Source organism: Jaculus jaculus, chromosome 2 (genome assembly GCF_020740685.1).
Source record: "Jaculus jaculus isolate mJacJac1 chromosome 2, mJacJac1.mat.Y.cur, whole genome shotgun sequence".
NCBI classification, from domain to species: domain Eukaryota; kingdom Metazoa; phylum Chordata; class Mammalia; order Rodentia; family Dipodidae; genus Jaculus; species Jaculus jaculus.
In genome coordinates, this window is record NC_059103.1 from 110,268,882 (window position 1) to 110,296,261 (window position 27,380).

General features: G+C 39.7%; 1 protein-coding gene across 13 annotated transcripts in view; it reads right to left on the bottom strand.

Moving 5' to 3' along the window:
• Positions 1 to 21,520, bottom strand: part of Pdlim5 (PDZ and LIM domain 5) — a 194,403-nt gene extending 172,883 nt beyond the window's left edge. For all 13 annotated transcript variants that reach the window (XM_045142934.1, XM_045142932.1, XM_045142939.1 and 10 more), the window contains exons 1-2: positions 21,417 to 21,520; positions 17,600 to 17,737 (exon numbers count right to left, since the gene is read on the bottom strand). In XM_045142934.1, coding sequence (XP_044998869.1) covers positions 17,600 to 17,695 — 96 coding nt within the window. In that variant the 5' untranslated portion in view covers positions 17,696 to 17,737; positions 21,417 to 21,520. The remainder of the gene's footprint in view (positions 1 to 17,599; positions 17,738 to 21,416) is intronic.
• Positions 21,521 to 27,380: the final 5,860 nt, after the last annotated feature.

Sequence of the window (27,380 nt, forward strand, 5' to 3'; positions counted from 1 at the left end):
GCCATGGTAACATAGGCCTGCAATCCTAGCCCTTGGGAGGTACGAGCACAGAAACCAAGAGTTCAAGGTCATCCTAGTTTATACCACAAGTCTGATGGCAGCGTGGACAACATGAGACCCTGTCTTAAGAAAAATCAAAACACAAAACAAACACATTTTTAAAACTTTTTTCACCTCAATAGATTTAACCTAAGATAAATTACCATTCAGTTGTCTTTAAGGCAGACTTACCAAATGTACTGTACTACTAGAAAAATTTGTAAACAATTCCTGAATGTGTGTGTAACATTTCCTTATCAAAGTAGAAAAGGTCACAGCACCCCAAGGAAATGAAAACAGAAGCCATCTGGAAAAGAAGCTGCTCCTTACAATTAAAATTAAAAGAAATCAAAATAGAAAACATGAAATTTAGTGTCCAAATAACAATAAATTTTTGACTCTGTTATAACTATAAATAATTTTTCAAAACAAACATACTAAAGTGAGTGTTTTACTTCCAAAATAACTACCTGGGAAAACTATACTGTCCATTCCATTGTTTAAAAGAAACTGCAGGGCAGGCATGGTGGCACACACCCCAACACTTAGGAGACAGAGGTAGGAGAATCGCTATGAGTTCAAGGCCACCCTGAGACTATATAGTGAATTCTACATCAGCTTGAGCTAGAGCGAGACCCTACCTCAAAAAAAAAAAAAAAAAAGCTGGGCATGGTGCCACATGCCTTTAATCCCAGCACTTGGGAGGCAGAGGTAGGTGGATTGCCATGAGTCCACAACACAGTGAATTCCAGGTCAGCCTGGGCTAGAATGAAATCCCACCTTGAGAAACCAAAAAAAAAAAAAAACCTTCATCATGCATTCTATGGAATTTTTATCAAAAGCAATTTACAAAACATGCTAGCCTATAGCTATAGTAAGAACACAATTAGTAACATATTTGTACTACCTCAGCTTTAATCCAGAGCAACCTGAATCCATGTCAACTCTATGGGTTTCCTACTCCCACCATTAATGTTTTCTTCATATGCCCATGAACCTCTGTATTGCGGTAATATAAAATATAGCACATCTCCTTCATCTCACTCTTGGGTCACTAATTACACTTCACCTACACTGGCCTTTCTAGTTCTTAAACATATTAAGCTCCTTCCTACCTCAAGTGCAATGTACTTGCTGTTCTGTGTCTGATTGAGTGGTTCTTATTCATTAGGCAATGTTGCCCCTTCAGTCAGAAGGGCCTGTGTGTCTGGACTGCCAATTCTGAAATAATACCTGTACCCCTGCTACCCATCTTCTTCCTCAAGTTCTTCTCTAGCACATCACCTTATTAACCACATTGCTTATTGGTCTATTTTCTTGGGAAATCAGTACCCCTTTCTAGAATACAAGATTCACAACCTTGCTTTACCTCTACATTTCAGTGCCTATAACTTTACAAATGCACAGTAGGCACCAAATGAAGACACTGAATAAACTGCTTCATCAGCAGTTGCTAAGTGTACCAATTCTGTATGCCACTCTTACAACTGTGTCTCTTGCATGGATTCTGTAAGTCCTAGCCCAGTAGTTCCCTGCCACCTTAACACAGGACATAGGGCCAGAAGGAAAAAAAAAAAAAAAATCTCTTCCTTTCCTAGATATTACACTATACAATCATTCTTATTTGGAATATCAAATTCAGCACTCAAGTCCCTCATAATAAAATGGTATGTCTGTATATACATACGTATAATCTCCTTAATACCTTAAATCATCTCACAATTGGAATATCAAATAAAGGCGCTGAGGAGATAGCTTAGTTGGTAAGTGCTTGTGTTGCAAACATGAAGACAAGTTCAAACCTAAGAACTCAAATAAAAAGCCAGACATGGTGGAGCACACTTGTATTCCCAGTACTAGGGAGAAAGGAGGTGGAGACCAGGAGGATGCTGGGGCTCATTGCCAGCCAGTCTAGCCTAACTGGCTAGTAAGTTTCAGGCCAGTGAGAAGACCTTATCTTAAAAAAACGGTAATGACCCTCCTTAGGAACCATATCCAAATTTGTCCTCTGGTACACAAGCACACACACACACTGAATGCATTAAGTGCTATGTAAACAGCTCTTATACTATATTGTTTAAATAGTTATTATAATTCATTGTTTCAAAAAAAAAGAAAAATGCCTGTACATGTTCATTATAGATGAGGTATTTTTTTCTGGTTGGCTCAATCCACAGATGCAGAGCCCACAGATAAAAAGGCCCAAGTGGAAATCCTCCTGTACTTGCAAGCTCCTATATCCCATGTCATGTTCCATGTGCACATGGGTAATTAAGAAATGAAAAGCAATACTCAGGCTGGGGTTGTTCGTCAGTGGTAGAACACTTGCCTAGCATATGCAGGGGAGGGGTCAGCTAATGGACTACTTACTATACACAATAAAGGATCAATTACTAATCTGAGTTACTCTATGATAAATGGAACATCCACTGTGTCTGGCCTAGAATGACCCCATTTTATAAAACAATTTTTCTTGAGCTTTTTCATTCTGTGTATATCAGTACCAACAAAAAATGACTCTACATGGGCTAAAGAGATTGCGCAGTGGTTAGGCATTTGCCTGTGAAGCCTAAGGACCCAGGTTTGATTCCCCAGCACCCACGTAAGCAATATGCACAAAGTAGTGCATGCGTCTGGAGTTCATTTGTAGTGGCTAGAGGCCCTGGAATGCCCTTTCTCTGTCTGTCTCTATCTGCCCACCCCTCTCTATCTCAACATAATAAAATATTTTTTAAAAGAATGACTCTATACATCTTGTTTACATAAGTAAAAAATGATCTGCCAATAGACCAAGAAGCCCAAACTGATTAGTAATTTACTCATATAATAAATAATGATAATTATAAACAATGATACCTGAAAATATGTCAAATCATATAAAATATCAGATACATCAATCATACCAGATGGACCCCTCCCAGACTATAAAGGAAGGGGTGCCCCATGACCAAAATATGACAGCCACATTGACTCATTTCCCAGTAACTTATCACAAGCCTTGTCCAGAAAAAAATAAATAACACATATCCAAGGATAGCATTTGAATATACCTCAATATCTTTCCTGAATTTCCCTGTGTATCCATGATCCTTTGTGTAAACAAGCACATGCAACCTTGCCTTGGCCTTCTTAGGCTCTCACAGCCTACATACATGTATAGATACATCAGTTTATATACATACGTAGGCTAGTATAGGACACATTTCTTCCTCCTTTTAAACAAAAAAGATATGGACTATAAATTTTGCAAAAAGTACATTAAGTTTATATACACACACTCAAACACACATAAAGCTCACTGCTCAAAGTAGTATCAACCCCTTACTATCCCATCACATTAAAAAAAAAAAAGTGATTTCAGCTGGAGGGATGGCTTAGCAGTTAAGGCATTTGCCTGCAAACCCAATGGACCCAGGTTTGATTCCCCAGGACCCACATTAGCCAGATGCACAAGGTGGTGCACGCATCTATAATTCATTCACAATGGCTGGAGGCCCTGGCACACCCATTCTCTCTCGATCTCTCTCTCTCCCCCTCTTTCTCTGTCAAATCAATAAATAAAATATTAAAAACTGATTTCATTACTTAATAACTGTATTTCTGCATTGATCTTAACATATCTGAGATGGCAAGTTTAATTGAGGAGTTAACATAAAGAAGCATTTTAAAATGAATTATTTTAAAGGTAAATAAGGGCTGGAGAGATGGCTTAGTAGTTAAGGGGCTTGCCTGCAAAGCCAAAGGACCCAGGTTCTAGTCACCAGTACCCATGTAAGCCATTTGCATAAGGTGGTGTTCATATGCAGTGGCTAGAGGCCCTAAAGTACCCATTTTCTCTCTACCTGACCCCCCCATAAATAAGTAAAATAAAATAAATTTCAAAGGTAAATAAATGCTTAAGGGTGTGAAGATGAGGAAACTCTCTGGAGATAAATATTTAAAATATTTTTTTTGTTCATTTATTATTTATTTATTTGAGAGCGACAGACACAGAGAGAAAGACAGGTAGAGGGAGAGAGAGAGAATGGGCGCGCAAACGAACTCCAGACGTGTGCGTCCCCTTGTGCATCTGGCTAACGTGGGACCTGGGGAACCGAGCCTCGAACCGGGGTCCTTCGGCTTCACAGGCAAGCAGTTAACCGCTAAGCCATCTTGGAGATAAATATTTAAAGGAATGGTTTCTTACAAAGTAATCACAGAATTCAAAAGAAAATATAATCATTCAGCTACTTAAATGGCTAAAAGCCAAGATGGGCTAGAGAGGTGGCTTAGCTGTGAACATGCTTGCCTGGATAGCCTAAGGACCCAGGTTCATTTCCCCAGTACCCACACAAGCCAGATGCACAAGGTGGCACAAGTTTCTAGACTTGGTTTACAGTGGCTAGAGGACCTGGCATGCCCATTCTCTATCTGCCTCCTCCTCTCTCCCCCACCTTCCTCCTTCTCTCAAATACAAACATAAATACGATATTTTTTTAAAAAAAGTAAGCCAACATATATGTATGTTGTACTTGACATTAAAGGGCAAAAGTAGACCCACTGGATAAGATACATACAAACCAATTCTGAACAGTCAGGAAGGTCACAAGGTTACCACCCAGAAAGAGGCTCCTGATAAAGACAAGGACATGGCACTGAAGAGTCAATCCAAATGGGGCTGTCAATCACCTGGACAGGGAAATGGCCCTTAGTAGAAACTATCTGTTCTCCAGCTTTAGAAATAAAACTGTCACAATGGTATCTTTGGCCATTGCTCATGCCACCCCTTGACAGTGTGCCCTACGTAGTATCTCTATGGCCACTGTCCATTCTCATGTTTTGAGAGTACTCCAATTTACTCTGTGATAAACTCTATCTATCTCCTAAATAAATAAATACCAAGAACTTAAGACTTCAAATTTGACATTCTGGATAACAAGGTGAGCTGTATAAACTGAGTCCAGGTAGAGGCGACAGGCAAGAATTCAACAGATGATTAAAAACCCATATAGTTCTTAAATGGAACAGTATTAAATGTAGGATTCTATAATTTGTGCCTGCACTAGGTGCCCTCCTGGGGATAAGGAAGCAGCTTAAGAGGGAATAAACTGGAATTATGACTAACACAGCTCCCCAATGGAACTCGCTCACAATACTTAAATTCCTGGATCTAACCAATGGTAAGTGGTATTCAACTTTTTTTGTTTGTTTGTTTGTTTGTTTTTCGAGGTAGGGTTTCACTCTAGTCTAGGTTGACCTGGAATTCACTATGTAACTTCAGGGTGGCCTGGAACTCACATTGATCCTCCTACCTCTGCCTCCTAAATGCTGGGATTAAAGGCGTGCACCACCACGCATGGCTGTGTTCAATTTTTTAAGGTTTTTTTAAATTAATTTATTTATTTTTAAGCAGAGAGACAGACAGACAAGCAAGAGAATGGGTATGCCAGGGCCTCCAGCCACTGCAAACAAATCCAGATGCATGTGCTACTTTGTGCATCTGGCTTTATGTGGGTAGTGATGAATGGAACCCAGTTAGTTAGGTTTTGCAGGCAAGTGTCTTAATAGCTGTGCCATCTCTCCAGCCACTGGTGTTCAATTTTTAATGTCAATAAAATAACTACCTCTTCTTTTTGGCAAATCAAAATTTACTGAGGACAGCTATGGCTACTAATAAACCACTTTTTGGACCTTGGGGGAAACTGGTCAACAATTCACAAAAATGATGGATCTTATTAAGTTCAAACACTCTTAGGGCTTTGGAGACAGCTCAGCTGGTACAACAGGACCTGAATTCCATCCTCAGAATCCATGGAAGAAAAGCCAAGCATAGTGTTTAGTGCTGAGGGGTGGAGAGAAGTAGATCCATGGGGCTTGCTGGCCAGAAAATCTAGCCTAGATTAATAAGAGACCTTGTCTCAAAAAAAAAAAAAAAAAAAAAGGCAGATGGCACCAAAGGAATGATACTCAAAACTGTCCTCAGGCCTTCACTAGTACACACATGCATGTAGCCACATATGCATGAAGACATGCACACACGAACCTCTTCTTTTAAAAAAAAAATTTACAGTTATTTATTAGAGAGAGAGAGAGAGAGAGAGGGAATGGTCATGCCAGGGCCTCTAGCCACTGCAAACAAACTCCAGATGCATGCAAAACCTTGTGCATCTGGCTTACGTGGGACCTGGAGAATCGAACCTGGACCCTTAGGCTGTGTAGGCAAGTGCCTTAACCACTAAGCCATCTCTCCTGCCCTCACTAACTTCTTATCACATTTAAAAAGTTATAACAATAACTAAAAAGAAATTCCTCCTTCTCCCTTCTTGGCACATAAAATACAAGCATCTCTGGCATCTTTTCTCTTTTTGTTACCAACATTTTATAGCTGACTAAAATGAAGAAGAATATTGTACCCCACATTATCAGTAACTGCCTGGCTCACTAAACTATGAACACTCCATAAACCTATGTGCCTTCAGTTAAGTTCCATCTGCTAATAAGCACTGATAATCAAAGCACTTTGTCTCATAAGGATGAATGTCCCACAACCAAGTCAAACATTTCATAAATAGTCATCTTGACTTATTAGAAAAAGGCTTACAGAAGAGTGGGACTCAAAACCACACAGTGATGCATCAGGCTACTGCAGAAGCAACAAAAGTAACTCTGAATCTAGTAAATGTTATATGCTTACTTTTTCAAAAAGTCTATGATGTTACTGTGTCAAAAACCATTCCAAAAAATTTTATGGACATGTAATTCAAAGAATTATGTTAACAGTAATGGGGAGTCTATAAAAGGGCTTGCTTTGCAAGCATGAGGACCCAAGGTTGGATCCCCAGCACTCACATAAAACACCAGGCTTGGAAGCATAAGCCTGCAAATCCAGTAATGCAGAGATGAAGACAGGAGAATCCCTGGAGTTTGTGCTTGCTAGTTTGTCTAGTTAAATTGATGAGTTCTGGGTTTAGTAAAACCCTGGCTCAAAAAGGTAGAAAACTAACAGAAATCAACCTCTGGCCTCTACATACAAATGTACACACACACACACACACACACACATGTACATGCAGGTATGAGCACCAAACACATATACACATGCAAAAAACAAAACAAAACAAAAAAGACTATGGTAACACAGAGGAAATCCATTTAGGAGGAAATCCATTTAGGAAACGAGCTGGAAAGATGGCAGTCAGTGAAGTGTTTGCCTTGCATGAAGACTTGAGTGTGACTCTCAGAACCCACATACATAAAAATGCCTGGCATGGTAATGCATGTTTATAATCCTTACACTGTGTAAGCAGAGATAGACAGATCCCTGGGCTTACTAGCCCACCAGTCTAGACTTCATGGTGAGTTCCCAGTAGATGAGGCTGTGTGTAGTGGTACACACCTTTAGTCTCAGCACTTGGGAAGCAGAGATATGAGGATTGCTGTGAGTTCAAGGCCAGCCTGAGACTATCTAGTGAATTCCAGGGCAGCCTGGGCTACAGGGAACCCTACCTGAAAAATTTTTTTTTAAAAAGTTGATGACATACTTGAAGAATGACACGCAAGGTGGTCCTCTGGCTTCTATATGCATATGCACAGGTGTGCAAATGAACCTGCACACACACACATCCACCAGCACACAGGCACACAAACATATACACAAAGAAACTGAGACAAATAAAAGAGTAAACATTAATAAAAGGTCTGGATGAAGGAATTTTAAGTACGCCTAAAAAAAAAATCAATGGTATCATGTAAATGCAGAACCCTTTTATATCATATGCTCTGTTGCAAAACAGAAAACAATGAACCACTTTAAAGAGAGAATTCTTTGTAGAATACTTGCAATTAAATCCTGTTAAAGGGAGTCAGGTGGAAATTGGCCCATCTGATTAAAAAAGATCAAAGTCTGTTAAAACTCAAGCTAGCACAGGCATGGGGAAACAGGCATTCTCACACTGTAGGTGGTAGTATCTCTACAAACATACCTGGCAGTTCCAATCAAAATTACAAACGTATATAACCTTTTAACTCACCAGCACATTTACAGGAATTTATCTGATAAATGTTTGTGAGCATGTGTGTGTGTATGTACAAAAATTACAGTATCGAAGCCAGGTGTGGTGGCGCATGCCTTTAATCCCAGCACTCAGGAGGGACAGATAGGAGGATCACCATGAGTTCAAGGCCACCCTGAGACTCCATAGTGAATTCCAGGTCAGCCTGGGCTAGAGTGAGACCCTACCTCAGAAAAAAAAAAAAATACAGTATCAATAAAAGTAAGGCTTCAAAAGCCCCTGTCTACTAATGAGCTGTAACCACAAGTTAAGAAAAATCCAAACACAATGCAGTTGGGTTTTTTGTTTGTTTAAGAAAGACTTTGAGAGGCCAGTGACACCTGTAACATCTCTATCACACCCTCCAGGGATCAGGGAACCCTGAATGGGGAGTGGAAAGACTGACAGCCAGAAGATGAGAGAGTGGAGAGTAAGTGAAGGGACTGGTGTATCTATGACCTCACAGCGGAGGACCTGCACAATACTGAGCCTGTCAACATTTGGGCATAAATGATGGAGGAGAAAAGAATAAAAGAATGAGACATTAAAAAAGAACTCTATGGGGCTGGAGAGATGGCTTAGCGGTTAAGCGCTTGCCTGTGAAGCCTAAGGACCCCGGTTCGAGGCTCGGTTCCCCAGGTCCCACGTTAGCCAGATGCACAAGGGGGTGCACGCGTCTGGAGTTCGTTTGCAGAGGCTGGAAGCCCTGGCACACCCATTCTCTCTCTCCCTCTATCTTTCTTTCTCTCTGTGTCTGTTGCTCTCAAATAAATTAAAAAAAAAAAAAAAACGCTATGGAAAGAAGCAGCAGGAATTAGGGTAGAGGTGAGAAACTAATGAGGGTAGTAGAGGGGATTATGACCAAATATTAAAATTCTCAGTGGAAAAAATGTAATTAAAATGATATATTTACTGGTGTTGAAAGCAAAAGAAAATGCCAAGTGCTTTTGTGTGTGTGTGTGTGTGTGTGTGTGTTTTTCTCTTTAAGATACTAACATTTGTGTTAAGAGGGGATGGTGGTTTGATTCAGGTGTTCCCCATAAACTTAGGTGTTCTGAATGCTAGGTTCCCAACTGATAGTGATTTGGGAATTAATGACTCCTGGAGGTAGTGTATTGTTGGGGGCAGGCTTATGGGTGTTACAGTCAGTTTCCCCATGCCAGTGTTTGGCACACTCTCCTGTTGCTATGGTCCACCTTATGTAGGCCAGGGGGTGATGTCCACCCTCTGTTCATGCCATCATTTTCTCCTGCCATCATGGCACTTCCACTCAAGTCTATAAGCCAAAAAACCTCTTTCCCACAAGCTGCTCTTGGTTGTATGATTTCTACCAGCAATGCAACCTGACTGTAACAGAGGAAACATGGAGAATATATGCTTATTTACCTATATTTATATAGATTAACTCTGGAGGTGCATGTGAGAAATTGCTAAAACTCCAGGAAGAAATGATTAGCAGGGTAAAAAGATTTCTCCTCCATATCCTAACATAATTTTTGAATTGTGAACCATATGAATATCTCACCTAAAGTAAAACATAAAAATGCTAAAACAGGAAGGCTGAAACATTAAGGTTTCTTAAATACTTACCTTAAATATATCTTGTAGGCTTTAAAAAATTGCCTTTTTCTTTTCTTTTTTTTTTTCTACCTTTTTCTTTATAATTCTCTCCTGTTAACCTCTCATGTTCATTTTGCTCTTGTTCATTAGGCCTCTAAGGGACAATGTGCTGCCACTGACTACTCCTGTTGAAGTACTAAATGCCAAAAAGGTGGTAAACTTTGCTCCAGTAACTGTCACACAAAATGAATGGCAACATATCAGCTAGAAAAGAAATGGGACTATGGTGAAAGAGCCAATTACTTCACTTACTCATCAGGAAAGAAAGAAAAGGAAGACAAGGGAAATGAACATTAAGATCTGAAAAATTCTGTTTAGGCTACATGAAAACATCTTCCAAATCTAACTAAATACTCACTCAACATGTACAGCTTGGCCATTCAGTTTATTACCTACAGAAGTACTCTGATTTTCTGTTTGTTAATTAAAAGCCAAACCTTCCTTCTCAACAGTGTACTGCACTTGAATAACTCAAGAGTCATGTAGATCAGCCACTGCTTTTCAGTAACTGAAACAATATTTTCTCTTTTCACTATCACTGTGCCACTTATGTACATATATAACATTGATATTGCACATGCTCGTGTCTCATTCTGTCAACCTTTTTATGATATACTCAATTATCTTTTCATCCTGCAAACTGCAATAAAGGCCATCTCATTTGCCAAAGCTGAAGCAAAATAATCCCTTATAAAATGCTGTAGTAGTTTGAATGAATATATTCAGGGTCTTATTAAAGTTTGTAATTTAGACCTGCAGCCAGGTAGCTGCAGGAGGTGTCCCTTGGTGGATCCTAGGTTCCAGGCCTAAGGTGTGGGGGTGAATTTGGAATTCTAGTCTAAAGATATGCAAAAGTGCCTGTGCTGGTGGTTTGACTTTTGGCACCTACCCCCCCCACCCCCCAGGACCTGTTAAAACAGGTGAGCTCCTTCTGCCATTATGGAATTCCTCCTGCTTCAATAAATCCCTTCCTCCCATAACTGTGCCTGGTCTGCAAGTTCATCCCATCGACATGAGGCTGTCTAATACAGAAGCCAATGGGACAAAATTCTTGTCTAGAGCAATATTTGTTTCTAGAGTAATGAAATCTTACCAAGATTTCTCCTCCATGCAGTTTTACTGGGGGAAAGTAATATGGCTTGACCTGAGGACACAGGTGTCTAAGGTATGCTACTGACAAACACAACAGGCTAACTGCAAATTTTTTTTTTAATTTTTTATTGTTTAATTATTTATTTGAGAGCGACAGACACAGAGAGAAAGACAGATAGAGGGAGAGAGAGAGAATGGGCGTGCCAGGGCTTCCAGCCTCTGCAAACGAACTCCAGACGCGTGCGCCCCCTTGTGCATCTGGCTAACGTGGGACCTGGGGAACTGAGCCTCGAACCGGGGTCTTTAGGCTTCACAGGTAAGCACTTAACCGCTAAGCCATCTCTCCAGCCCTAACTGCAAATTTATATGTACCCTGAGCAACGATCATAAACAAACTCTTTCCCACAAAAGAAATTTAAAAAATAACCAAAAACAAGTCATTAAGCTTCAATCAAGCATCTCCATGTGAAAGTGATACTAACAACTCCGAAGTGAAGTGGTTATAATAAAAGCCTTCTGTACTTAGTTCTAAAGTGCTCCCTGCTTTACCTGCAAGCAGTCAAAAGCTCTTACCAGTAAAGTTCTTTAAAAAAAAAACTTCCATAAGTTCCTATTATTTATTAAAATTAAATAAGCAAGTCTTTCCTTTCTTGAAATTACTCATTTACAATAAGACATATTAAGGTTAAGATTTTAATTCTAAAATATATGAGAAAAATATCTTCAAAATCATCTTAAGATGGCTGACCAAAGACAGAAAGTAAAGACAGGATTTTGTGCCTCTTCCAAAAGGCAATTAATGTTTTAAACTAGAGAGTGAATACACATGTGAATATAGAATATGCAGTTACATAAACTGAATTAATTTTATAATAGCATAAGGATGCAATAGTTTAGCATTAACAGTGGGCCCATTTATCCCCAGTAGGATAGTTCTCCCATCAGCTCCAATGATGGAGGTTTTCTGTCTTCCAGAAGAGATACAGCTGCCATGCCTGAAGAGTCACTCCACTACATTCATAGCTTGACCAGAGTCAAACAACTGCAAAAAGAGTCTTCATGTTCACTGTGCACAGAAGACAGACCAAAAATATAACAGAAAAAAACTGTAGGCTTGGAAGTATTCACATTCCATCCTTTCTTTTTTTTTATTTTCCCACGTAGGGTCATGCTCTAGCCTAGGCTGATCTGGAATTGACTATGTAGTTTCAGGGTGGCCTCAAACTATCAGCAATCCTCCTACCTCTGTCTCCTGAGTGCTGAGATTAAAAACGTGTGCCACCAAGTTCCATCCTTTGAGGACCATTTCAATTCATTTCTTTTAAATAAGCAAATCCCTATACACACAGAAGATTTTTATCCACTAAAACTGAGAAACCTGCATGTTTGTTATTTTATCAAATATTGTCTTATGATGACTTACACACTGTCCAGTAGTATAGTATTTTGCTTATTTCTTTTCCTATGGTGCCTTTGTATCTTTCTCACCTGCTTCTAGAAAGTCTTTGTGTAAACACTGTGTAAGTAAATTCACAGCCAAATGTTCCAAAATGTTGTCTTTCTCTGCTTTGTGTCATATTCTTAAGCAAAGTTTCTAACTTCAGAAAATGGTGAATATCTTCAGTTTCATATCCAACTAAATTGTCTCTGAGCTTTGTAACAATGTATTCTGACTCTTGAGATCCAAAGTCATTAATGTACTAAAAAATCTGACCTCTACGTTACCTGCCAAAGAAACTCCTAAAATATGTTTAACGGAGAACTAGGGGATTATCTTCAGGAAATACAACTGCTGATAATAGATTTACACATCAGAATATAATGCACAGCAGAATATTACAACCTTGAGATGCTAGAATTAAAAGATATTTATTCATAAATACACAGTCCTTCTTGTAATTTCATCCACAGGGAACCTACTGGCCAAAATATAACCTTAAATTGTGCAACTAGTCTGTTATTTCTTCTTGTAAAATACACTGGCAAAGACCCACAAACCCACAGAGCCACAATGAAACCCATCCTCACATTCCAAGGCCTCAGGGTCATTCCCATAAACACAGGATAATAAAAAGACAGCTCACAAACTCCTGAAGCCTACAATCCATGTTAAAAATTTAAGGAGAAAAACTGAAGACAATGACATGTGATAATCTGCATCATTTTTAAAAGTTAGGAACTGCTAAGCCTATCTTAGAAATCTATGCACAAAACGTTATACAATATAAAGGAAGAACAAAGTTAGATAAAATGTTTATAGTTTGCATTCTTATGAAACAGGTGCTATATGCTAGCAGAAAAAAATCTCAAATGCTTAAGTCTCCCAGTGGTTAATTTACTTCACAGCACACTTGATACCCCAAAATACAATGTTCTCAGGAACGTAAATGGCCCACTGGAGTTTAACATATCTCTCCAAAAGAGCTGCATACTTCTGAACTCTAAAAATACAGACACAGATTCCCAGCTAAGCATAAACTTTATTTTTATCTTTTTCAGTTTTAACTAACTTTAAAATAATGACGATGATGATGATGATATAATAAATGCTATCTTCCCTAAAACTGCAGGGAGTTTAATGTTTTAAACCCCTAAAATTTCCTTCCAACTTTATATAGTTATAACAGGCAACAACTAAGAAAATGTAGTATATCAAACATTGCTAAAAATTTCATATGCATCCTTAAATAAGAAAAGCATTAAATTACATGTTTTAGTGCATACTGTCAGGTTTTAACTGCTTCTTGATGGTAATAATTAAAGAATCCAGTTTTCATTGAAAAATATCCCAGTAATCTTACATAATAAAACAGAGTAAGTATAATCAGAGAGCCAATTAATATGAGAGCGAGTTAAACATTTGAAGCATTAATAATCTGGCCACAATATAAAGTAGTTATGAGGCACAAATCTTTATTGGGCACTAGTACTATGCATGTTTACACTATATCACACAAGGGGTTAAAAATAACTAGAATGAAAGGGCAACAGCCTAGCAGCCCAGTTGAGCCAACATTCCCTTCTCCCCCCTCCCTTTCCAATCCTCTCCAGTCCAGAATGAATTGCATGCCCCACTGCACAAGGCCCAAAAAGGTCACAGTAGATGGCAGAGACTTTTGTAAGAGAACAGAAATAACTCAGCAGCTTTGTTACCCTCAACTCTTTTAATCAGCATGTGCAAAATCCTTTAATTAGCACTGTGTCTACACAAGGAAAGCATTTCTCGGTGCCAGGGGAGGGCACGTATGTATGTACACAGTGTTCCCTTGTATCAGCACCACAACATGGAGCTAGCACCTCAGTCTGTCTGCCAGGGAACCAGAGCACAGAAAACGTTTAAAGTCATGGCACCACACCTTTTGCACATACTTTTTACATCACCATTACCAAGCAACAAAGTAATGACTATATTTGTTTTATTTAGGTGTCAATTTCTTTTTGAATTTTTTCTTTTAGTGAACTTCAGTATTAAAGTAGCAACTTTCTTTAGTCAATTTAAACAAAGTAGAAAACTATGACAATACAAACTAGCCTTAACAAAACAAGGCTGGGCAATGTTCTGTCTTCATAACAGATCTTCATTAGAAGAAAACACTGCCTCACTTACAGAATAAAGCCCAACACAAACTTTCACATGAATATTTTGCCCTTAAAATTAAACACAAAGGTTTCTTAAAACTTACTGAGCTAAGCCGGGAGCTAAGCCGGGAGTGGTGGCGCTCGCCTTTAACCCCAGCACTTGGGAAGCAGAGGCAGGAGGACCTCCAAGAGTTTGAGGCCACCCTGAAGCAACATAGTGAATTCTGGGACAGCCAGAGCTACAGTGATGCCCTACCTCAAAAAAAAAAAAAAAAAAATTGAGCTAGATTACTTACACCTACTTATCTGCAAAATTTGATTGCCTTTGAGTTTCGCTGAAAATAACTGATCAATTAAAGAGAGCTATTTGCAAATCCACAGCCAGGAAATAATGGAAACCCATCAGTAAAGAGGATTTGTAGTATTTTAATAGAGATACATGAGTATCAATAACATATTTTTAATCTTTCAAAATCAAGTTGGAATATATAAGATACAGAGTACACATGTATGTCCATGCATGTATTACATATGTATATGTAAATAAAGAAAATCAGTCTTCTATACTAGGTACAGTGTCAAATTCCTGTAATTTCAGAACAATTATGAGTTCAAGGCCTATCTGGGCTATGTAGGGAGTGTGAAGCCACACTGAAAGACAAACATGTAACTGTCTTAAAAATCAAAAAAGAGAAAGAAATAAAATCCTAGCCTTCTAAATATATGATTCAACTATCTGGGCTATGTAGGGTGTTTGAAGCCACACTGAAAGATAAAACATGTAGCTGTCTTAAAAATCAAAAAAGAGAAAGAAATAAAATTCTACCCTTCTAAATATATGATTCAAGGGCAACCTAACTACATATAAGGTAAAGCGAATTACTAGGGTGGCAGATTAGCTTCACTGCTAGAAAGCCAGCTCTTCTACACTAGCAATGAACCCAAAATGGCTCTATACAAGGGATGGGAAAATGGCTCAGTTGGTAAAGTGCTTGCCTTACAAGCATGAAGCTCTCAGTTTGATCCCTAGAATCCACACACACACAAAAAGCACAAGTGGTTGGTGCTTGTAATTCCAATGCTAAAGAAGTGGAGACAGGCAGATCCCTGGGGCTCCTTGGCCATCCAGTCTAGCCTACTTGGACACTGCGAGACCCTGTGTCCAAAAAAAGTAGAAAATGCCTGAAAAATGATACTTGAGGTTGTACACTGGCCTCTACATGCACATTCTCACACATTCATGTAGAACCACACATATTATGTGCACACATAGACAAAAACTTGCATGCACATCACACATACACACACACACACACACAAAGTAGTTAGACTGTTATAAGATTTACATAATATGGAATTATAGCACTTGACTAAAAATATGTTTTAGTAAGGCTGGGCCTGGAGAGGAAGGGACATGGAAGAGCATCTTCCTTGCACTGTGCAAATGTATAACCTAATACATAGCTTATCAAAATTACCCATCAATTGATGTATGTTTGTGAGTATGTACATATGTATGTATGTATGTATGTATGTGTGTGTGTGTGTGTGTGTGTGTGTATTCACTACAGCACTGTCAATAATAGTAATACGGGAAATAACATTTTTCTGTAATGGACTGATTAAGTGCTACTTTAAAAAAAAAAGCTTTCTTATACACTAATAAGGAAAATTGCCATGGCAAATTGTTGAGAAGAAAGCAAGATATTGGTACTATGTACAATATACTACCTGAGCAAAAGAAAAATTCATACTTATCAGAATAAAGTATTTTAAAAGTTTCAACAGCAAGAAATGTTAAATTCAGCCCCTGGTGGTACAGACCTTCAATTCAACCTACTCAGAAGGCTAAAGCAGAAGGATCACAAGTTCACAGCCTGCCTGATAAGTTAGCAGGACCTTGTGCCAAAATAAAATGTGCCAGGAGAGCTGGAAATTTAGCTCTGTGATAGAACCATTGCCTAGTATGTATGAGTCCTTATATTCTATCCCTAGAACCACAAAAAAAAATTTTAAATGATAAATGGGTAAGGGCATAAACATTTAATTTGATCTAAATATTATAAAAGGAGAGCTGGGGAGATAGCTCAGTGGCACAATGCTTGCTCATCATGTATGAGGCCCTCAGTTCAATCCTCAGCACTGTCCAAAAAAACAAAGTAAAAAATTATGCAACGTATAAATGCATCAAAATATGACATGGCACACCGTTATTATTCATAGTGTTTATTTCTTATATATCAGTTAAAATAAATGTAGTAAAAAATAAATTTTTATTACCTGAGTATACAAAAATCCTCTGGACAGTTATATAAGTAATTACTAGTAACAATTACCTATTAGTGAAATAATGACATAGGCATCATAAATTAAAGCTGTAATTATTCCTCTCATCAGTATTATCACCATCAAAACACATTCTTAAAATTTAAATACAAAATACATTCAACTAAATCACTAATGAGGCAGAAAACCAAAGCTCAATTATTCATAGGTTGTCAAATCTAGTCGGACATCCTTCATTCTCTCTGCAAAAATTAAGTAGCATTTGGCCATTTTACCATTGACTATCACACCAGAATATGAGTTGAAGAAATATACCAAAACCGGTCATGACCAATGGTTTTAACAAGACAGTTTCTGAAGCTGAAAAGGATCATTAAAATGCAATAGTGCAACCTCATAAGAGAATGTATGGAGAAACTAAGACCCGGGACTTCAGCAAATTAGCATGAAGTTCAAAATTTCATCAAGTCTCAATTATATGCTTTTCTATTTTATTTTTACTAATGTGGGAAGAGATTAAAGAAGCTGAACTGGGCTGGAGAAATGGCTTAGCAGTTAAGGTGTTTGCCTGCAAAGCCAAAGGACCCAAGTTCAATTCCCCAGGACCCACATAAGCCAGATGCACAAGGTGGCGTGTGCATCTGCAGTTCATTTGCAGCAGCTGGAAGCCCTAGTGCACCCATTCTCTTTCTCCCTCTCAAATAAATTATATATACATACATACATACATATATGTATGTGTGTGTGTGAGTGTGTGTGTGTATGTATGTATACCTGAATTAAAGTCACTTATCCTTCCTAAATATCTCTTCCCATTTCTCTTAGATAACTAAATTTAATGAGAATAAATCTCCCAATTATAACAAGTGTAGCACAGTTTAGCAGATAGCCCGAAGTTTTCAGGACTAAGTATGAAACGAACATTTGTAATAAAATCTGTAAAGGTTGCTTACACTAGAGATTGTCAGAGGCATGTTGAAATCTTTGCCACCTTGCAGCCTGAATCCCCAAGGAGCTGGGCCAACCAAGGATACGCTGTAGTTGCTCATGGTTCTAATGGTTCAAAATCCAATGCCAGAAAATGAAAGAAACTGTGAAAGAATATTAGATGGTTAATAAAAACATTTATCACAAAGCATATTTCATATATAAATACACTTAATGTAAAGCCAGCTAAATTATGTTCTATTTGGAGGGGTAGGATGAATATAAATAATAAGATATTAAATTCTTTGTTGCTTTCAGCCTAAGAAATCTATGTGCTCATTTCTATACTCATGGCAATTTCTATAGTGCTAAATGCCTATTAGAGTACATTTGTAAATACAGGACCAAATTTACAAATTGCAAAATCCAAATTTGGAGTTGGGAAATGGCTCAGAGGTCAAAGGCACTTGCTTGGTGGCCTACCAATTCAACTTTCATCTTCCCCACATAGTAAAGCCAGCTGCAAAGTGGCACATGTGTCTGTGATCCCAGTATCTATGGCAATGGGAGGCCGAGCCAGGAGAATCCAGAAGCTTGGGAGGAGGGGGGTGAGGGGTGAGTTAATTTTTCTTACACAGAAACAAGACAAGAGAGATTCTGTCTCAGAAAAAGATGGAGCAGGCATTTTATTGCAGCAGTCAGGAGGCTGAGATAGAAAGGATCCCTGAGTTAAGAGGCCAGCTGGTGCTTGAATAAGACCCTGCCATAAAAACCAACAAGAAAAAAAAAGCGGGGGGGGGGGGGGGAGGTGGAAGGAGAATCTCAATGGACACTTTAAGGTTTTCCTGACCTCCACACACCTGCCATGGCATACACATGCACACACACAAACATTCTTAAAAAAAAAAAAAAAGACTTAAAAAAATTCATTTTGTAGATTCTTACATACAAACCTTAATTCAATGAAAATTATACCCCACAAGAAAAAAAAATGTAGTTGTAACTTCAAAAGAATTTTCCCCTTCCCTCCACATCATGCATTCTTTTACCTATAGCTGGCCAGAGACTCTCAATTTCACTTACTTAAATCCTGTTATTTTAGCATATGAAAGGGAATACAAACCAGCCGTCTCCATGTTTTCTAAATAATAAATTATTTAAAACAAGAGCACAAAACCATCCTATGCAATTATATATTACAACTCGTGTTTTCCTTGGTAGGACTATGGGATTTTCTACACCTAAAAACTAGACTTAAGAGAAACACTGACTTTTCCTTCAGATAGGAAATGATAAGCTGCACTCTAGAACAGGTGGTATTTTAATCTGAATCTGCTACTGGTTTTATACACATACTGGAGTCACTTAATGAACCTGGAAAGTGCGATGCTTCAGTGCTTCCCTCCTGCTGTCCTGGGGCAAGTGTGCTCAGGATGCCTTCAGGGTAGCACCTTAAATAACTTTTTTTTTTCTTTTTTTTAAGTCAGACCCAGCAAAGGGCTAGAGAAGGAGAGAGAATAAGCAACTTCAGAATCTCCTACTGGTTATTAGCATGATAGGAGACACTGCAAGGAACAACATGGTTTATTTCTTAAATCTAATACAAGACATAACAGTTCCTTCTTTTAAAACATTTTTAAAAAATATAACAGGTATGTAATTTTTTTTTAATGTAAAGACCTTTTTTAAAAAACAAAGCTGTAGGGCTCAGATTGTACCTCAGTGGTACAGCATTTACCTAGCATGTGTGAAGCCCTGGGTCCAATTTCCAGCATCACACACACACATACAAAAAAAAAAAAAAAAATCTAGGACACAGTTCCTTAGAAATCTGAACTGTAAGCCAAGTCAACTACCTTATATCTTATCCTTATATTAACTGCTTTAATATATTTCTCTAATTTTTAGTCCATTCAAATTTTTATCTCATTACATCCAATGTGGTATTAGATTAATAATCTGGTACCAGGGATAGGACCTTTGAAGCCAGCTTGGGCTACGAGTTCCAGATCAGCCTATTAGCCTGGGCTATAGTGAGACTCTGCCTTTAAAAAAAAAAATTAATAAAGGGACAATGAAGCAACACTTTAAATCTAGTTCTTACAGGAAAAAAAAAAAATCAATGCAGGGATAATATGCACTGCAGCTGCCCAAACAATAAATGAGCTTTTCCAATGGCACGGTAGTACACTTATCTATCAGGCAGTAACATTACTTTAGCGCCCAATTAGTAGGCACTGGGCACCAAAAAAGGCTCAACACAAGAAGTAAAACTGTTAAACTGCATGCCAAAAATACATGGTGGAGAGTTAATACAAACTTATACATAGTCTTTCCCACTATAAAAAGAAAAAAGATTATCATAAACTAGTAGAGAAGGCTTGATATTGGCATATGCTACAAGCAAGTAAGTGTGAAATGCCAACTGATATTTCACAGGCCACTGTCCCTTTTTAATCTTTAATTTGTGACAAGGGAAGAATGTGAAAGTTAGGCTCAACTTCCTCTGGCTCTGTTCTTCTCTACAAGAAAACATATCTCATGGATATATCTGTTCCTAAACATGTAACTTCACTTTTCTTAGGCACTCCCTTCCTGACTTCTCCCATTAAGATTTCTACAAAACCAGTAGTTTCTCTAGATTATCCTTCGGCCAGTTTCACTTGGAATCCATCTGTCTTTTAAAAAAAAAAAAATCTGATCCCTAAGCAATGGCAATATTTTTACTGGCCTTTCCCAAACCTTCCTTCATTTGGTTATTAGTGCCCAAACCCTTCCTAAAATACCAAGGCAGGCAGGAAATGGCAGCTTATTCTGCTTTCAAACATGTAGAAAATGTTGGAATTTCTATACAGTTGTGGATTTGCTTTTAAGGGCCTTCTCCTGTCTTCCCTCTAGCACTGGGAAAGGAATCTTAAGGTTGTTTCCCACACCTCTACCCCAGCTTTTCTCACGGGTGGGAGGGGAAGTGAGTTAAGGTACAACGCATGACAAGAAAGACTTGCGATGAAAGAGGAGTGTCCTGGGATTCTCCCCCCCCCCCCGCCCCATCCAGCACCCCGGGAGATACAAAGGAGGTAGAGCTAAAGCCACGGGGCGAAAGCAGCAGATGAGATCGTTTTGCAGATGAGGTTCACGCCTAGTCCTGTTGGCCAAATAAGGTTCCCAAGCGCTCGGCGGTTTCCGTGGCAGGCGGGTTCACACGTCCTCCCGGTCAGAGGCGGACCTGGGTTGGGATCCGGCGATCACACCCTAGACCTACCCAGCCCAGCCACGAATTTTCCTCTCCCAAGTTCTGCCAGACTTCGGCTCTCCAAACGCCCTTCCTTTTTCCACTCATTGTCAAGCGCGCTCTCCTTTCCCCGCAGGCACGCAAGTGCGGATGACGCCGGCGGACCGGGACGACCGGCAGAAGTGAGCTTGATTGCGGGACGCACGGAAGTCTCTCCCCCCACACACACACCCAGCAGGTTACACAACCGCACGGTTCGGGGCGGGAGAGAAGCCCGCCCGCAGGGCCCGGCCGCCCCGACGATCCCCGGGGATCCGCCGCCCGTGTCCCCCCGACGACCCGGGGCCGCCCCGCGCCGTCCTCCCCGCCGCTTCTCCACCGACGCCCGCTCGTCCCGGGGCTGCGGGGACCCCGTCCCGCCTCACGCCCACTCCGCGCCGCCCCGCCCGGCTCGCCGCCGCCCCGCGCGCCCCGGAGCACCTGAGCAGCCGCCCCGCGCGCCGCCCGAGGCGCGCCCCTCACCTCCTCCCAGCCTCGCCCGCGCCGCCCGCCGCTGCCCGGCCTCGCGGCCACCGGGGCGGCGTGCCCGTCCACGGCCGGCCGCCACTCACCTCGCTCCGCACCCGCGCGCCTGGGACCAGTGCTGACAAGTGACTCCGGGTGCCGGCGCCGTCGCCAGGGCCTGCGGGGAACTTCCGCCTCCGCGCGCTCCCGCCCCGCCCCTGGGCCGGGACACGCCCCCCCGCTGCTGGCCACGCCCCCCGGGGAAAGGCAGGACACGCCCCCCAGCACCGCGAGCCCGGCCGGGCTGAGCGAGAAAGGCTTGCTGGGGCCGGCTGGAGTGGCGTCTCAAAACAATTGAGCTGACAAGTTTCGGTGGGAGTAGTCTTAGGGGATTTCGAGCAGCACCTACTTGCCAAAGATCTAGCCTTCCCTGGGCTGGCTTTGGCTGTTCTGTTGTTGTGTTCATTTCCCTCTGCAGGAACTTGAATTGACAAGCAGTTGCTCCTGCTAAAAATAGAAAGGGGCTTTGGATAAATCCCAGTCTGTGCAAGTCCAGCCCGCTACTGCCTGCTTTTGTGAAAGACCTTTGTCTACCCTGAGAAGTGCAAACCCTGAAGTTTGCTTGTCGGGGAAGGTGAAAATCGCCAGCCCTAATATCTTGAAGTTAAATCTGTCATCACACGAGAAGACAGTAATAGAAAGCAGTAGGCAAAAAATTATTCAACCATTGCATCCACAGCTTATTTTTCCTAAGTCCAATGCAATAATAGCCCATTTTCCTGCGTCTGTAAAGTTGTTTGGTTTAACCTAGTGAATTTATTCACAAGTAACCATGGATAAGGCTCAGTGAACACATAAATAATAATCTCTAAATTCTCTTACACTAAAGTGGCTTTTAAAAATTAAGAACAGCTCTTTAACCAAGAGGTATATAAGCCAAACGAGGTCCATAAGCTCCCTAGAAATTTAAGCAAAATTCTAAAGTAGGTCTAAATCTTTTCTGTCCAAAATAATGGCCGTTAAGTGGTTGAAATAGGGCTACTAGGATTTTCAAAGTTTTTTTTTTTTTTGTCACTGGCTGATTTTGTTTTTGTGTATATCATCTTAATTAATTTAAATTTTAAAACATTCAAGATAACATTTCCACTAAATACAAGTTTTTGGAGGACTACATTTCACTTCACTGTTGACCATTTAGTGCCCAAATTGAGATAGATTGAAATATCAAATATACCTTAAGTTTTAAGACTGAAAAAATTAATATTTAAGTTCATTGTATGTTGAAATTATATTTTTCTGTTTGGTTAAGTAAAATGTATAGTGGAAATTAATTTCACCTAAGCCAGGAATGGTGGCTCAAGCTTATAACCCCAGCACTGGAGATTTGGGGAGTGGCCAATCTAAAAGGATCACTGTGAGTCTGAGGTCAGCCTGGGCTACAGAGTGAGTTCCAGTCAACCTGGGCTAAAGTAAGACCCTGCTTCAAACAAACCAAAAAAAAAAAAAAAAAAGGTTTCATTTTTTTTTTTAATGTGTATAATTACATCTGTGGTTTGCATTATGTTTTCACTGTTCAGTGCTGGTCCATAGTTTTTATCACATTGTCCAGAAGACTACAGGGAAGATTTCTGTAGCCTGATAGCTAGTCCACAGAGTGGTTAAATATGTTACCCTGTTTCACATCTCATTCAAAAATTAAAAACTTTAAAAGAAGTACCTTACAATTATTTTGTAAAAGGAAGTCATCCCCATTTACAATCTTTTTTTCAAATCAAAACTTCAAGAGCTTACAAGTAAGGACATACCATTCTACTTTTGGCAGGGCTGTGGTTAATTACCTTAAAGGCTTCCTTCTCTTTGCCACCTCACCTCTTTGCTCCTGATATGTTAAAATTGAGCCTAGATTGGGGATCCCCAGAACTGTAAGGTATCTGAGCAGGTATCACCAGAGAATAATGGCTTGAGGAGGAAGAGCAGAGAGGAAAGCTGTAAGTTTACCTATGTTCATGGTCACAAGCCTATCTGTGAGCCTGCTTCTCTTCCTCCCCAGTCCAAAGCCTTCTGTGTGGAGTACATGAACCACATTAAGACATCCTGCACAAACTGATACTTATCCAAGTGTTCTCTAAGAAACCAATTTTATGAACATTATAAGGGACATCTTGCATTCTCTTTGGTCTCATCCAGACAGAATCCATACATGCGAGCCCCCTCACATACCTTGTTAACATTAGCTGTCCCACCTCCAGTGAATTACTATAACTCTTTTTTTTTTTTTTTTCGAAGTAGGGTCTCACTCTGGCTCAGGCTGACCTGGAATTCACTATGTAGTCTCAGGGTGGCCTCAAACTCATGGCGATCCTCCTACCTCTGCCTCCCGAGTGCTGGGATTAAAGGCATGCGCCACCACGCCCGGCTACTATAACTCTTAAAAACTACTTCTCTGGCTAAAGCTATATCTTAATGATAGAGCATTTGCCTAATATATAGAAGGCCCTAGTGTCCAATCTTCAGTATCACAAAAAACTAAAGACAAAGAAAGAAAAAAGGAAGGGAGGGAGAGAGGGAAGAAAAATTCCCTAGAAATACTCTTGGATCCCCTGTTAATTGTGTAAAGTGATTAGGTGAGAATAACGATCCCAGCATCCCAGATTGTAACAACTTATCTCAGCTTCTTCACCTTGAAAGAAATCAAAATTAAAAAAGACTTTGTGAGATTATCCTACAAAATGGAGGCAATATAGTCATTCTTACTATTAATGATGCATAATTTTGCAAAGAATTAGTTCCAGAACTGCCCTCCATTATCTAAATCCTTGGATGCTCAAGTCATCCATTATATGAAATGATGTGGTATTCACATATAACCTATTCACATAGTTCTGTGTACTTTAAATTATTTCTATGTCCCCAACCAGTACAATGTAAATGGTATGACAATAGTTCTTATACTGTATTATAAGTAAAATGGCAAGGAACAATATCTTACATGCTCAGCATAGCTGCATTTTTCCTAATATTATCCATTCATGCTTGGTTACATTCTCACATACAAACCCTCAGATATGGAGGGTAAACTATATACACATATATATGTGTACATACACAGTACCACAAAGCACGTTTGGCACCAAACAAGTGTTAAATGATAGATAGCCATATAAAACTTCCCTAATCAACTGATTAGATTTAAGTGTCATAAAAGGCAAGTCCAGAACTTTAGCACTCATTATGTATATAATATGTTCATAGTTTTTTATGTGCAACTAACTTCTTGAATTCTTTCATCCATATAAAGTATTTATATACTTTATGTATATATATATCAAGAGAAAAAAGGGGAGGAGGAACCATAAACTTAAAGATCAAGAAATGGGAGGGAATGACCATGGGATATTTTTTATGTAATCATGGAAAATGCTAATAAAAATTTAAAAAAGAGAAACATACCAATTTAAATTTAATTTCCACTGACTGCGATGTCTGTAAAGGGTCTCACTCCACGAACCATCTTGTCATCACAGCACACTCACTGCTGCCTGGTAAATTCAGTAAACTATCCAGTTTATAGGCCAGAGAAAGAAAATGAAAAAATCTGTAGAAAATACCATTTTGAGGGTCATGCAGGTGCAGTTGGCAGTGAACTGAGAGAACAAAATGAATTCTGAGTTATTAAAGTTAAGAGAGGATGAAATCCTTGAACCACTTCTGGGTGGGCGCATGCCATGAGTGGCCTTTGGTGAAGTCCCACTGAGCCATTCCAACTCCCCTTCTCTATCTCCCTTGTGACTAACGTTAGTAAAACAGTTGGCCATGGTTTGAAGGATAGTCTGATTTCATACCAGCAGGAAGAGAGCTAAGCCATTCGGAAATCACATCAGCGTTCTTGGCCTTGTTAACTCTCCAAGCAAAGCAATGAACCACTGGCCACAAAGGAAACCATATTAACAACTTCACCAAAACCCCACGCAAAGCTGAAATAGAAGGAAGGGGGGAAAAAAGAAGATCAAAAGACTATCTGATTTGTCTGGAAGAGTTTGTAGAATATTCCATCTAAACACAGTATTTACCTAAGTTTATAAATGTTTGGCTTAACGTTTTATTATCCAATATATGACTCAGAATCTCTTACAGTACTTCAAAAATAACAGAAACTTTTAATTACACATTGACATGGCCATGGTGAGTTTTTTAAGTTCCTACATTACTTTGTCAATTTGCCTTTTAAATCCTCATCCTGAAAAGTAAATAAAGCTCTCATAGGTATGACTATTTAATGTTTAAAATCTAGAATGCATAGGAAGTGTTACTAGTTCTCATGCGTAAAGAAATACACTCTAAGGAAAATGGGAGGCACTGTGTCATTCATTCTAAGGCATCCTGAGGAGTCCTGGGGGATGGGCATGGAGAGAATGGAAAGTAATACAAGGATGAGAACTGTGAGACCAGACCCAGGAAGCCTAGGTAACAGTACATGCACAACTGAGGCAAAGCTTCATCTGGCCTCAAGGATTCAAACCTCTGCTTTGGGAATGGTATTCATAAGTGCTATGGAAGAATGAGGAGCACTCTTGAAGGGACCTCACATCTCCTGGGAGTCTCTTGTAAACAAAAGTGGCTGTCTGGGTAAGGAGGAAATGACTAAGAAGGGTGGGTAGGAACGACATGGAAAAAAGTGCTGAGGAGCCGTAAATTTGAGATTTCAGAAGAGGGGGAACATTCTTCATGGTAAGATGACAGTTTAGACAGTCTGCTGTTTTCCTCAGACAGTGAATTCATTGAGTCAGATGGGTGGTTGACAGAATGAAAAACCTGAATGATTTTGGAGATAACATGTCAGTAAGTGGAAAGGCTTGGTAAACGATGTATGAACAAGAAAGTAAAAACTGGACTTGGAGCAGACCTTCCTGATTAATTGGTTGTACTAAGAGATTAATCTGCTCAACTGAGGAGTGGGGGCATGAAGCAGATCAGGATTAGAAACCCTTTCCATTTTCCCAGTTACCAGATTTGTCTTGATGCAAAAAGAGTAGAGAAGCAGTGGGCTAGGAAACAGAAAGATAAAAAAAAAAAAAAAAAAAAGATACGATTCCTTGCAAGCACACCTGAGAGAACCAGAGATCCTCTTGTCTCCACCTCTCACCTCACTATAGGAGCACTGGCATCACAGATGTAGGCTATTATGTATAGCTTTATGTGGGCTGAGAGGATCTGAACTCAGGTCCTCACTTATTTGTGGCAAGAAGCACTCAGTTCACCGAGTCATCTCCCCAGCTCAAACTTTCAATATTTAATTCTTTAAAATTGACTTTTTGTTTGTTTGTCCAGGTAGGGCCTCACTCTAGCCTAGGCTAACCTAGGATTCTCTATGTAGTTTCAGGGTAGCCTTGAACTTACAGCAATCCTCTTACCTCCACCTCCCAAATGCTAGGATTAAAGGTGTGTGCCACCATGCCTGGCTTAAAATCGACATTTTAAAAAACTTTTATTATTGATTTGATAGAGATAGAGAGAAAATAGCAGATAGGGAGAAGAGAGAGAGAGAGAGAACTGGTGCACGTGGCCCTCCAGCCATTGCCACAAACTCCAGATGCGTGCACTACCTTGTGCATCTGGCTAACATGGGTCCCGGGAAGTCAAACTTGGGTCCTTTGGCTATGCAGGCAAGTGCTTTAACCACTAAGCAATCTCTCCAGCCCAAAATTGACATTCTTTTAAACTACATGAAGTAACTCTTAATGTATTAGTAACCTAAAATTAATGGGTTTTTAAATCTTAATTTCTTTGGCTAAGGCTTTTCCCCCAAACCATTGATGTAATCTCTATGGACTCATTTAGACAATCTTTCTTGGATAGAATTGAGTGGGCTATGTTTAGAATGTCAAGCTTTTTCACACATCTCTCCACCAAAGGTGACGCTATAGGGACATAATTAATTATTAACAAGACTAATGAACAAATAAAGTTTAAGTGGTATTTTGGATTGGAAAGATCCTTGGGGAAAAATCTAATCTTACCATGCTCTGTTTACAATAATCTCTCCATTTAAAATATAGCACCTCTGCTAAAAG